At 53.5% G+C, this 12,793-nt stretch overlaps 1 protein-coding gene across 1 annotated transcript in view; it reads left to right on the forward strand.

Annotated features, from left to right (window-relative positions):
- DGKD (diacylglycerol kinase, delta 130kDa) overlaps positions 1-9,295 on the forward strand; it is an 88,750-nt gene extending 79,455 nt beyond the window's left edge. The window contains exons 26-29 of the mRNA XM_011980255.1: positions 2,744-2,863; positions 5,591-5,708; positions 6,893-7,023; positions 7,844-9,295. Coding sequence (XP_011835645.1) covers positions 2,744-2,863; positions 5,591-5,708; positions 6,893-7,023; positions 7,844-7,933 — 459 coding nt within the window. The 3' untranslated portion in view covers positions 7,934-9,295. The remainder of the gene's footprint in view (positions 1-2,743; positions 2,864-5,590; positions 5,709-6,892; positions 7,024-7,843) is intronic.
- Positions 9,296-12,793: the final 3,498 nt, after the last annotated feature.

Here is a 12,793-nt window from a genome sequence, read left to right on the forward strand (position 1 = left end):
ACGCGTCTCCTCACTCCACGCGTCTCCCCACCCCACGCGTCTCCCCACCCCACGCGTCTCCTCACTCCACGCGTCTCCTCACTCCACGCGTCTCCTCACTCCACGCGTCTCCTCACTCCATGCGTCTCCCGACTCCACGCGTCTCCTCACTCCACACATCTCACTCCACACATCTCACTCCACACATCTCCTCACTCCACACATCTCCTCACTCCATGCATCTCCTCACATCTTCACACTCCACACATCTCCCTACTCCTCACATCTCCCCACTCCACACATCTCCCCGCACCACACATCTCCCCACTCCACACGCCTCACATCTCCTCACTGCACACATCTCCTCACTCCACACAACTCACTCCACACATCTCCATACTCCACACATCTCCTCACTCCACATGTCTCCACATCTCCTCACTCCACACGTCACCCCACTCCACACATCTCGTCACTCCACACATCTCCTCACATCTCCTCACTCCACACATCCCCTCACTCCACACATCTCCTCACTCCACACTCTCCTCACATCTCCTCACTCCACACATCCCCTCACTCCACACATCTCCTCACTCCACACATCTCCTCACTCCACACATCTCCTCACATCTCCTCACTCCACACATCCCCTCACTCCACACATCTCCTCACTGCACACATCTCCTCACTTCCTCACGCCACACATCTCCATACTCCACACATCTCCTCACTCCACACATCACCCCACTCCACACATCTCGTCACTCCACACATCTCCTCACATTCCTCACTCCACACATCTCCTCACTCCGCACATCACCTCACTCCACACACTTAACTGCACACATGTCCCCACTGCACACATGTCCCCACTCTACACATCTCCTCACTCCACACAGCTCACTGCACGCATCTCCTCATTCAACACATATCCACACATCTCCTCACCCCACACATCTCACTCCACACATCACCTTACTCTACACATCACCTCATTCCACACATCTCCTCGCTTCACACATCTCACTCCACACATCTCCTCACATTCCTCACTCCACACAACTCCTCACTCCACACAGTTAACTCCACACATGTTCCCAGTGCACACATGTCCCCATTCTACACATCTCCTCACTCCACACAGCTCACTCCACGCATCTCCTCACTCCACACATATCCACATATCTGCTCACTCCACACATCTCACTCCACACATCTCACTCCACACATCTCCGCACTCCACACATCTCCTCACTCCACACATCTCCCCACTCCACACATCTCCACACTCCACGCATCTCCTCACATCTCCTCACTCCACAGATCACCCCAGTCCACACATCTCCTCACTCCACACATCTCCTCACTCCACACATCTCCTCACTCCACACATCTCCTCACTCCACACATCACCCCACTCCACACATCTCGTCACTCCACACATCTCCTCACATCTCCTCACTCCACAGATCACCCCACTCCACACATCTCGTCACTCCACACATCTCCTCACTCCACACATCTCGTCACTCCACACATCTCCTCACATCTCCTCACTCCACACATCTCCTCACTCCACACATCTCCTCACTCCACACATCTCACTCCACACATCTCACTCCACACATCTCACTCCACACATCTCACTCCACACATCTCCTCACTGCACACATCTCCTCACTCCACACATCTCCTCACTCCACACATATCCACACATCTCCTCACTCCACACATCTCACTCCACACATCTCACTCCACACATCTCACTCCACACATCTCACTGCACACATCTCACTGCACACATCTCCTCACTCCACACAAGTCACTCCACACATCTTCTCACTCCACACAACTCCTCACTCCACACGTCTCCCCATTCTATACCTCACTTCATACATCTCCCTACTCCATATGTCTTCCCACCACACACGTCTCCTCACTCCACACATCTCACTCCACGCATCTCCTCACATCTCCTCACTCCATACATCTCCTCACATCTTCACACTCCACACATCTCCCTACTCCACACATCTCCCCTGTCCGCAAGTCTCCCCACTCCACATGTCTCCCCACTCCGCACGTCTCCCCACTCAGCACATCTCACTCCACACATCTTCTCACCCCATACATCTCCTCACGTGTCCACACTCCACACGTCTGCCTACTCCACACATCTCCCCACTCTACACATCTCACTCCACACTTCTCCTCACTCCACACATCTCCTCACTCCACACATCTCCCCACTCCACGCATCTCCTCACTCCATGCATGTCCTCACTCCACACGTCACTCCATGGATCTCCTCACTCCACAGAAACCTCACTCTACGGCTCTCTTGTTGGACGCTTCCTGTCATCCCACACGTCCCGTGGTCACATGCGTCTCCTCAGTGCACACCTCGTGCTGCCTCCTGCAAGGCATGACTGCTGACTTTGCCTCCTACAGCATTTCCACTGCTTGGCACAGGTGAATGACTCTGACCTCCTTGCTGACAGAGGGACACAAGCAGGTCATGTGTCAGCCCTGCTGTATGTGAATTCATCATTGACCGATGGACAGTTTTATTCTCTCACCAGCACTATTTAGAAAGTGAGGTTCTGGGTTTGGTTCCTTCTCGAATGCTCTGGGACTTCATTTCTGGAAAGTGAGCTCCCTGATCAGAGCAGAGGCCTGGGGCGGGCCTCACCCGCTGGGCCTCATGCTGATCGGCAGCGCACACTCTCCATCTTTCCCTCCTTCCCTCCGCCCGGAGCAGCAGCTGGATCCGCCGCAGAAGGAGCAGCTGGGGAGTGCTCTTACCGAGATGGACCGACAGCTCAGGAGGCTGGCAGACACCCCCTGGCTCTGCCAGTCTGCAGAGCCCGGCGATGAAGAGGTATGTGGCTCATGGGGCCATGCCTGGGTCCCCCGGACATGGTGGCTCTTGCCTGCAGTGTCTGTGTTCCTTGTGGCCTGTGTGGCTCTGGAATCAAGATGGTGTCGCTCTGGCAGCCCCTGAGGGGCCTTCTCCAGACTTCGCTATTAAAATGCTCTTTAAGGCAGGGAGGGACAGCAGGTAGGAAGGAGTTCGGGGCTGGGATTAAGAGTGCCTCTTGAGGACCAGGGACCTGTTGTCCTCTGAAACAGAACTGCAGGGCTTCCTGGACAGTGGGTAGAAAGAAGGCTGAGCCTAGCCCCACAGCCTCCACCGAGGGTGGAGATGCATCATGGGATAAATGGCAGCTTTTTGGGATCTTGCTGTGGACAGGGCGCAGTTGGTGTGCACCACTCCCCACTCACACACTCTTCCTGTGTGAACAGAAAGACTCCAGCTCGTCGCAGGTCTCGAGGGACCCGAGGACCCAGGGCATAGCGGACCCTGGGGTGGAGTCACATTCTTCTGCAGGGAGCGCTGGCTGAAGGAGCCCTGGAGAGGGTCGTGTCTGGACAAGGACAAACCCCAGCCTGTCTCTTGGCTTCCCCCCTTCAGAGATAGAACACAAAGGGGCCATGAGGAAAGCTCATCTTGGGCAATACAGTTGCAGAAGGCAAATAACTATAAGACGCCAAACCTGGGCACCCCTGCCTAGTGGGGTTTGTGAGGACTGTGGGCAACAGTAAGGTGAGGGGACAGAAGTGGGCAGCTGCACAACAGCACGCTCTTTCCAGGACCCTGGGGCGTTTTTTGACGCATGCAAGCCCTTCATGGGGAACTGACTCAGGCCCTCCAGCCGATGGATGAGACTCTGCAGCTTCTCATTGAGGGCACTTGGGTATAAAAGGACAGGGCAAGCTCCTCAAAATCCATTAAATAATTCATTGTAAAGATGATAAAAAATTTTACCCAAAATTACAAAAATCATAATACATAACGATTCAACAGATGTAACAGTGACATAGCCCTCTAATACCAGATTAAATGAAGGCCAGTAAAGTGGGCAGTGAGGTGAGAGGCTGTGAAGAGGACATGGACGGGGGAAGGAAAGCATGTTAAATTCCTCCTCTTACAGTGGAAGGACGTTACAAACAACATTCTTGACTTTCCTACTTGGAGAAATACAGAGTCAATAATGTTTTTAGGGTCAAGAGTGGTGGCTCGCACCTGTAATCGCAGCACTTTGGAAGGCCAAGGTGGGAGGATCACATTAGACTAGGAGTTCAAGACCAGGCTCGGCAACATAGTGAGATCCTGTCTCTATTTTAAAAAAATGTTTTTTTTTTTTAACTTAAAGGTAATTTCTAATAAAGCTGAAAAGATTTGTATCTTCCAAATTGCTACCAAAGACAAAAATAAAATACAATTTATATTGTAAAAGAAAATAAAGGACCAGCAAGGGTATCACTAACAGCATGAAAATAAGATAACAGATAAATGACATGGCTAAGCAAATTCTCAGGTTGTGTTTAAAAAGAAACCTAACCATATATTGCTCACAAGAGCCCTGTTTTTTTCTCATACTCCTAATAAAAATTTATGATACAGAAAGATTAAAAATAAAGAAAACACCATAAAAAATCCAAAGTAACAATATAAAAATAAAATTGCATATCTAAGACAGTTACAACAGTCATGAAACTGTGCCAAATAATAAGCATCTAAATTAGCTACTCAAGAATATGTTTTTTATTTCCCTAACTTCATTTTACTGTGCTCCAAGCAGTGGTCTGTGTGTTACTAGTCCTTTGAAATGTATTGAGGTGAGACTTGTCTTATGGCCCAATAGGTGGTTTTTGTAAATGTACCTTGTATGCAGTTGTGTTTACATCAATAAGTTCCTACTGAAATTTTTTTTTGTCTTCTTGATATATCAGTTAACTCTAATACCATAATTGTAGATGTCTCAGTTTATCTTTGTGGTTATGTTTATTTTTGCTTCATGTATTTTGAGGCTATGTTATTGGGTACCCATAGGTTTTATCATTATCTAATGATCCTTTTATCTTTAGTAATTCTTTTTATCTTCAAGTCTACTTGCTTGCTGTGTTTTTTTCATAGTTTTACTTTCAAGCTTTATTTGGAGTGTCTCTTACAAAGAGCGCATCGCAGAGTGAGGCAGTGTTACCTCCCTGCGTCCCTGGGAGTGCTCTGTGGAGAGGCCGCTGCTGCTGATGGCTGTCAAGAGCAGAGGCCGAGCTCCTCTGTGGCTCTGCTGCTCACCCTTCCTCCGCTTTTGTGCCTCAGGGAGTGGATCGCAAGGAAAGAATGTGAAGTGCAGGAAGAGTTTTCGTTAGACAGATACTCGTAATACTAACAATCAAAGCCCAGCAATCCAACACTAGAAGATTGGCTAAAGAGGTTATTTTAATAATTTTCGTGTAGATACTGATACTTATATTTTCAAAAAGTTTTTAAATCTCATGAGAAATGCACATGTAAAGTGAAGACAGTAGACTATGATAAAAATAGACACTGTGATCACTTTGAAGCCACTTTAACAGTCACTAAAATCAACAGTAAATACAAGCATCAATAAGGGAGAGAAGCCGTTTCAGGAACAAGAGGTCTTTCCCAGCTCCCGCTCGTCTCAGCCCTGCCTGCCCTCCCAGCCTCTCTGGTGGAGATGGGCATGAGGCCGTGACCAGTTGCAGCCTGATTCTCAGTATTTCTCACTCTCCCCAACAGAGCGTGATGCTGGATCTTGCCAAGCGCAGTCGCAGTGGTAAATTCCGCCTCGTGACCAAGTTTAAAAAGGAGAAAAACAACAAGAACAAAGAAGCCCACAGTAACCTGGCAGCCCCGGGTACCTGCTTCTCTCCCGTGTGTGTTTCTGGCCGTCCCTGCCTGCTGGCTCGGCCCAGTTCTCCTGGCCTCTGCTTTCTCCCTTGGCCTTGTGGCTCCTCCCTCTTGGTCCCCGTGCTGTAACCCCCGGTCCCATGGCCACACTAGTCTGTTCGTAGCTGCAGCCCTCCACCCCGCCTGCTTCCCCTCTGACCGTTGTCAGACCCGGCCCTAACGTGCTCGCTGGCTTTCTGCCTGCCCTGACTTGGGAGATTCGAGGTGGGGAGGAAGACAGCAGTGGTGACAAGACAAACTTGGAGACACAAAGCTCTGAACTCAGGCTGCGCTGGGGCATGCTCCGCCTGCTCCCTCCTGGGCTGCTGGCTCCTGATAAATCGATGCATTGGTCAAGGTTCCTGTGCTGGGAACCCCAGGCCACCAGAGATTGTGGGTGATGAAATCAATCGAATATGGTCCTAAAGGACATTGTTCCTTTGGGTCAGTAAATTGGAGCTAAACTCTCTGTCTGAAGGATCAGCCCTGAGTACCCAGGCCATATCCAGTGCTGTCAAGGGCTGGAGAGGCCTCCAAGCCTGGATATCGGGACTGGTGTTTGCCGCCAGGCAGGGCAGCTCCTGTGGGTTTTTCTTCTTTGCATGTTTGTCCAGAAATTGGGTTTCTGTTAATGATGGTGGCCCCGACTATGTGAAATTGGAATCTCTGCTTGTCTCCCTTCCTGCTATGGTCCAGAAGTGAAATTTAACCCTTCTAGAAGCTGGAGGAAAAGCTGGCTTTGGCCACAATCATGGGGACATTTCCCTCATATTTGGTGGTGGTAAATCCCTCCTGGGACACGGGGAAATGACCAGAGGCTGGTGGCCCACCTGGCAGGAACAGATGCCAGCTCTGCTGCAGCCGTTGCCCCCTGAGTTGGTGGCTCTCTGTTTCTGCACTGCTGGTGGGTGGTGCTGTTGGCTGGGTGATGGGTGCCGGCTGCCAGACATGGCTCAGGTGCTGGCTGCTGGGCTATCTCGGGTGCTGGCTGCTGGGCTATCTCAGGTAGTGGCTGCTGGGCTGTCTTGGGTGCTGGCTGTTGGGGCGTCTCCTGTCCTGGCACTGGGCTCTCGGGTGCTGGGTGCCGGCCGCTGCCTACCTCGCACTGGGCTCTGGGCACTCACTGCACTCGTGCTTTTCCATCTCCGACAGTTCACCTCTGGGGGACAGAGGAGGTTGCTGCCTGGCTGGAGCACCTCAGTCTGTGTGAGTATAAGGACATCTTCACGCGGCACGACATCCGGGGCTCTGAGCTCCTGCACCTGGAGCGGAGGGACCTCAAGGTACTTCCATAGGCGTCTCCCTGGAACCTGCACTTGGGCTTGCACGCGGTTGCCTTCTCTTCCATCCTCTCCCCCGACCTGGCCACGTCTCAGCATCATGATTCTTCTCAGGCCTTTGTGTATACCTCAGGTGGGGGCGACTGTGGCCCTCACCCTAGGCAGTGATGGCTCCACCCACCACAGCCAGAGGAAGCCAGGAGCAGACATAATGGGGTCAGAGCCTTGGTTATCTTAGCCTAATCAGACAAGGACTGTCTTCGTGTTAAAAACCCGATGAGGGGACACAGCCCCCTGAAGCAGTCACACGCGACTGTCCCCATGCTGCTCCTGGGCGGGTGCCGCCACTCGTCTGCAGGGAGCATTGGGAGGTGGCGGTTGGGTGCCAGGCCTCGTCTATGCCAGGCATCACGCCACATCTTGCAGCGCCATGCCCCTGCCCAGGTTGGCCTCAAGGGGCCGCCCCTGGGTGTTGAGTCACTGGCCGAGTCCCAAGAGGGCAGATTGCCACTGTGGGTGTCCTGGACAGCAGCTCTCGTGAGGTCACTTGTCATCCACTTGCTTTCAGGCCTGTGTTTTGTCTTTGTCTTTGTCTTGGATTTGTCCTTGCTGATGGCAGTGACTAGAATGCAGGACGATGGGCCAGGCATCTGTATGGTGGTTATTTTTAAGCCGTTTCCATCCTGTTTTACCGTTTTTGTCATTTTCACTCTCATTTGTGTTCACAAGCCGAGTGGAAAGGGCTACTGTGGCAGGCCTGCTGTGGAGCCCTCTGGCTCCAGCTGTCTCCCCAGCATCCATGGTGGTGTCCCCTCTGTTGCAGGACCTGGGCGTGACCAAGGTGGGCCACATGAAGAGGATCCTGTGTGGCATCAAGGAACTGAGCCGCAGCGCTCCCGCCGCCGAGGCCTAGCCTCTGCCCTCTCAGCCTGCGGCCTCCACATCCCCGCCGCTGAGGCCTAGCCTCTGCCCTCTCAGCCTGTGGTCTCTGCGCCTCCTGCCACTGAGGCCCTGGGCGGACGCTGCAGCCCGCCCCCTTCTCATGGTGCTACTTCCTCTGTCAGCTACAGAAAGCCTCCGTGACACCGTCCACCAGAGCTCTGGGGTCTCGAACATAACAACACAGCTACCTTTGAAACAACACCTTCTCCAGCTCAGAGTCACCTGGAGCACATGTGTTGCGGCCACTCAGTTCTTCCCCGCCTGTGTTGTGGGCCAGGGAATCTGGCAGCGTTTGGCCTCCTGGGCACCCCTTGCCTGGCCACGTGCTTGGATTGTCCAGGGGCTCCTCTCCCTGTGTCCTTCTGTGGCCACACTGTGTGGCTCCGCCTCCTGGCCCCCGTCCGGTTCTCGGAAACGTGGCTGCGGCCCAGCAGCCTGCAGGAGCGCGTTTGTTGATGCAGCTTTTGTTGTTGAACAAAAATGATGCTCTTTCCTGGTTTGAAAGTAGCATGGATGTTTCCAGTCCTGTTGATTGTAATTTGACGTGAAAAGAAAAATTTCTCCTGCGTGAGCCAAGGCAGCGAGTGCTGTTTCCTAGGCGGGGAGCCCCTCACTGGGTGTCGCAGGGCCTGCGTTCCTCCCTCCTCCCTCTCCCCTCTCCTCCTCCCCCACTGTGGCCTGGGGACGCCTGCCCTTCTGTCTCCAGATGCTGTAGGCCTCAAGTTCAGCTTGGGGCTGTGAGTGAGACAGCTTGCCAGCTGCATCCCCACAGACAGAGGATGTGTGTCTACATGAGTTCAGTGTTTCTGTGTGGGAAACGCTTCCTGGCTCTGGGAAACTCTTTCTGTCCATTCTGTGGTTCCCAGGGAGCATGGCCCTGGTGGGCAGGTGTGGTTTGACCTCTTCACGCCATCCGGTGGCCTGGAGGCCAGAGGCTCTCTTAGTATCGCTGCCCCTGCGGTGGCTTCTTGTCTCCTGCTACCTGATGTCGCTGGAGGTGCTGGCGGGGACTCTGATTTGATGGTCCGCACTGCTCCTGCCCTGCCTCTGTCCTGGCTCTGAACTAGCAGATGATGGTGCCAGAGGGCAGGGAGCTCAGCTGGGGAGAGGGCTGTGCTCCGCAGGGGCAGTCTCCAGGTGGAGGACGCGCCTGGTCCTCCAGGGCACTGACTTTGCTCTTTTTTCCCCTTGATAGTTATGGCTCGCAGGGGCTCGTAAATATCTTGGGAAGAGGTTTCTGTAACCCCTGCCCTGGTGTGAGGAGGAAATGGCTCTGGCCTGGCTGCCTGCCTGTAGCTCCACGCCCCAAAGAGAAGGACAGTGTTGGGAGTGTCTGCCGGCGCCGCCCCACTCCTTTAGTCAGCGTCACGCCATCTGACGTGCAGAAGCTGGGCTGCACCTGTGGGGGAGGGCATAGACGGGGCTGGCTCTGCGGCAGCCCTCGGTCCTGAGCAGGTGGCAGTGAACAGCGCTGGCCCATCTCTCACAGCCCCTCTGTCTCCTCTGCAGTGCGCCTAGATGCGCCCCTCCACGTGCCTTGGGGTGCTCCGCTTTCATGGTCCTTCTGGGCCAAGGCCCTTGGAGTGAGGAGGCTGAGCCAGGGCCTTGGGTTTCCCCAGTGCAGCCTCCTGTCCCTCCATGCGGCGTGTGGGGGTTTTGGATGAAAGACTCTCCCGTGCTCTGTTGGTGGACTTAGCTGCCTCCCTGGAGGTGATGTGGGTGGAAGGTGGTTGTGTGTCACCTTTTCCACCCGTGATTGTTTTCCCCAGAACATTCTAGATGGGGTCAGCAGAGGGAGAAATAAGCCAGCCATGGCAGTCGCTTGGTTTCCCAGGTGGAACGGGCTAACACAGGAGATGATGGGAGCCTGTCCTGCAGTCCCTGGATGACCACTGGCCCTGCTGACCTGGCAGTGTGGGCATCCTGGGGCTCTTAGGGTCCCAGAACAAGCCCCAGGCAAGCTGGAACTCGGGTGAGGAGGGGACATGAGGATAAACAGCCGACCGTGGCTTCAAGGACATCAGGGCCATCCCAAGTCCTCAGTGTCCTACTCCTGGCAAGGAGTTGGGTTTGGATCAAAAGTGTTTAATATGTTGTCAGTGATTATAACAACACTGTTTACATAAAAACCATTTTTTCTAATTCTAACAAGTTAGAAGTGAGGAAGGAATGAACACGCATGTTTAGGAAACTGCCCTTTGGTGCTGGGCTGGTGTCCTGCACTGGGGTGTCACTGCTGTCCGGGGGCTGCTCTGCTGCCCCGGCCCAGGTCCCCTTGTGGTGTTGCCAGACAGGCCTCACGGTCTGCTGTGCAGAGAGAGGCAGGAAGGATCCCTGAAGAGTCTTGGAGAAAAGGTTCTGTGCCCTCAGGTGGGGCTTCCCCCTCGTATTTATAATCTTAATTTATATAGTGACCACCGTGGAAACAAATGCCTCTTGTATTGTTATGTACATAGTCCATACCTGAGTGCTGTACATAAGTTGGTCTGTGTATAAATAAAACAAGCCTGTTTTTGATCTTCCATCGCCAGAGGCCTTGTCATCATTCCTTGTGCTTTGACATAAAGTGTTGGTTGCCAGAATCTTTCCAAACTGGATTCAGAATTGTATTTCACCTGCTCTGAAAATAGGTTGAGTTGGTGGTGGCTAAAAGGCAAAACAGAATGCCATTAGAATGCCGTTGTATTTTTTAGGGTGTGGGTTCTGTGATCTGTTGGACTAAAAATTCAGCAAGGAGAGAGGGGGTGCTAGGCAGTGCTGAGACTCTCAGGTGTGATCACACAGCCTTGGCCCGGGAGACTGAGCCATTTTAATGAATATTTTAACCCTCTTAAATCTTTTCCATAGAACTGCAAACCTGAAGCTCTCGGACTTCTCTGCTTAGTCTTGGTACTTTTATTCCAAGGGAACTGTCTAAGATCAAGGCCACTTGAATTGTTTTCCCCAGTTTCCTGGAAGGAGGGACGGGGACTGGGTTCATGGAAGACGCCCTTGGGCTGGTCGGGTACAGAAGGGCTGCATGTGCTCCGGGAGTGTTGGCTGCCTCCCTGGCAGCTCTTCCCCCCTCCTTCCATGCTAACAAATCCCAAATCCCCCTGTGTGTTTTTTCCTGGTGTGTTCTCTCTGGCCATTCAGGACCTCAGGCCTCACGGTTGCCAGATGGCCACCACAGCTCCAGGCGCCACACCAGTCCAGTGTAAGGTGTTTGGAGACAAATGGCTGCCTCTTTTATGGGTCACTCGCTCTTTTGTGTTTTGAAGATGTCTTGCTCTGCCTTCTGGGCTGGAGTACTGTGGCATAATCATAGATCACTGCAGCCTCCAACTCCTGGGCTCAAGTGATCCTCCCACCTCAGCCTCCCTAGTAGCTGAGAGCACAGATGCATGACAACACACCCAGCTAGTTTGTAAAATTTTTTGTAGAGACTGGGTCTTGCTACCTAAGCTGGTTTTGAACTCCTGGCTTTAAGCAATCCTATGTGTCTCTTTTTAAGATAAAGGGAGACCTTTCTGAAGCTCTGGCTTCAGCTGGCCTCCTCTAATGTCTTGGCTAGAACTGCCTCACACACTCCTGACTAAACCAATCAGTGCGAAGGGTACGAGCTATGACGGTGATGGGGATGCTGATGGCTGACGCTTTATAATTTGTGCCAGGTGCTGATCTAAGTGCCTTGCACGTATGAACTCCTCTCATTCCCCTGACAGCTTTACATGGGGGGTTATCTGCATTTCACAGGCGAGGGACAGGCTCAGAGAGGGGACATAACTTGCCCCATGAGGCACAGCCAGCACGTGGCTGACACGGGAGGCAGAGGGCGTATCTTTTTGACAGCCGTGCTCTCCTGTGTCCCAAGCCTCATAGCAAGCCCAGCCCACATGACAGGTGAGGAAATTGGACCCAAGGAAAGCTGGACAGGCATGCTTTCCAGCACAGCAGCCGGGGCGTCTCACTTGCTGGGGGCACCAGATGTTCGGGCAGGGGCAGACCTGGGGGGAGGCTGGTGTGTGCTCCGCCCGCCTCACTCCTGCGCTCGCATGGCCCATCTCACACGGGGCATGGCTCCATTGTGTCCGAAAGCAGTGAGGAGGGGGCTTCTCACAGAGATGGCATCTGACAGTGGTGGGAGGCCGGACGGCGATCTGAAGTGGAGAGGGCTGCTCAGGTGTAGATGGCAAGATGGGACAGTAGAGTCGAGTGGAGAAAATGCAGCGGTCTATGTTGTTTTTAAACTGATCCTCTTCAGAACTCCACCAGTTAGAAAAACAAACTGGGTGCTTGGTCCAGTAATGTTAACTGACCCCTGGATTTGTGGCCTCTGTTGTTTGCCAGAGCAGTTTTGCTGTGGTCCCTCCACTCTTTTGTGCCCTGGCTCCAGGTGGGCTCACACGCGTCCCTTGGCTGTAGGTTGCTGGACCCCACCCAGAGCTCTTAGACCTGGGCTAGGAGCGGGTGCAACTCGGAGTCGCCCCTCTGGGGTGGGGGCGGCGTGGCTGGGAGGGAGGTGCAACAGCCACACCAACACGAGGTGCTGCCATCTTTGAAGCACATGCGTGTGAAGGGCATGGGCACCTGGAAGCTCTGGGCAACGCACCTTCCCCTCTCCCCCGACTGTCATTCCATCCTGGAACCCACGCACATCACCCACTTAGAGCCCAGGGCTTTCACTGGCTCGTAGGAAGAGGCACTTGGTGGCTGCCTGGTGTGATGGAGCTGCTGGTGGCATCTCAGCAGCTGGGGAGGTGCCTGCGGAGACAGAACCACCTCGGAGAGAAGCACACTGGGGCCTGGCAGAGGCACCACTGTGCCCTGAGCACTCGCCTGGCCCCGCCCC

The sequence above is a fragment of the Mandrillus leucophaeus genome, unplaced genomic scaffold (genome assembly GCF_000951045.1).
Source record: "Mandrillus leucophaeus isolate KB7577 unplaced genomic scaffold, Mleu.le_1.0 Scaffold21, whole genome shotgun sequence".
In the NCBI taxonomy this organism is placed as follows: domain Eukaryota; kingdom Metazoa; phylum Chordata; class Mammalia; order Primates; family Cercopithecidae; genus Mandrillus; species Mandrillus leucophaeus.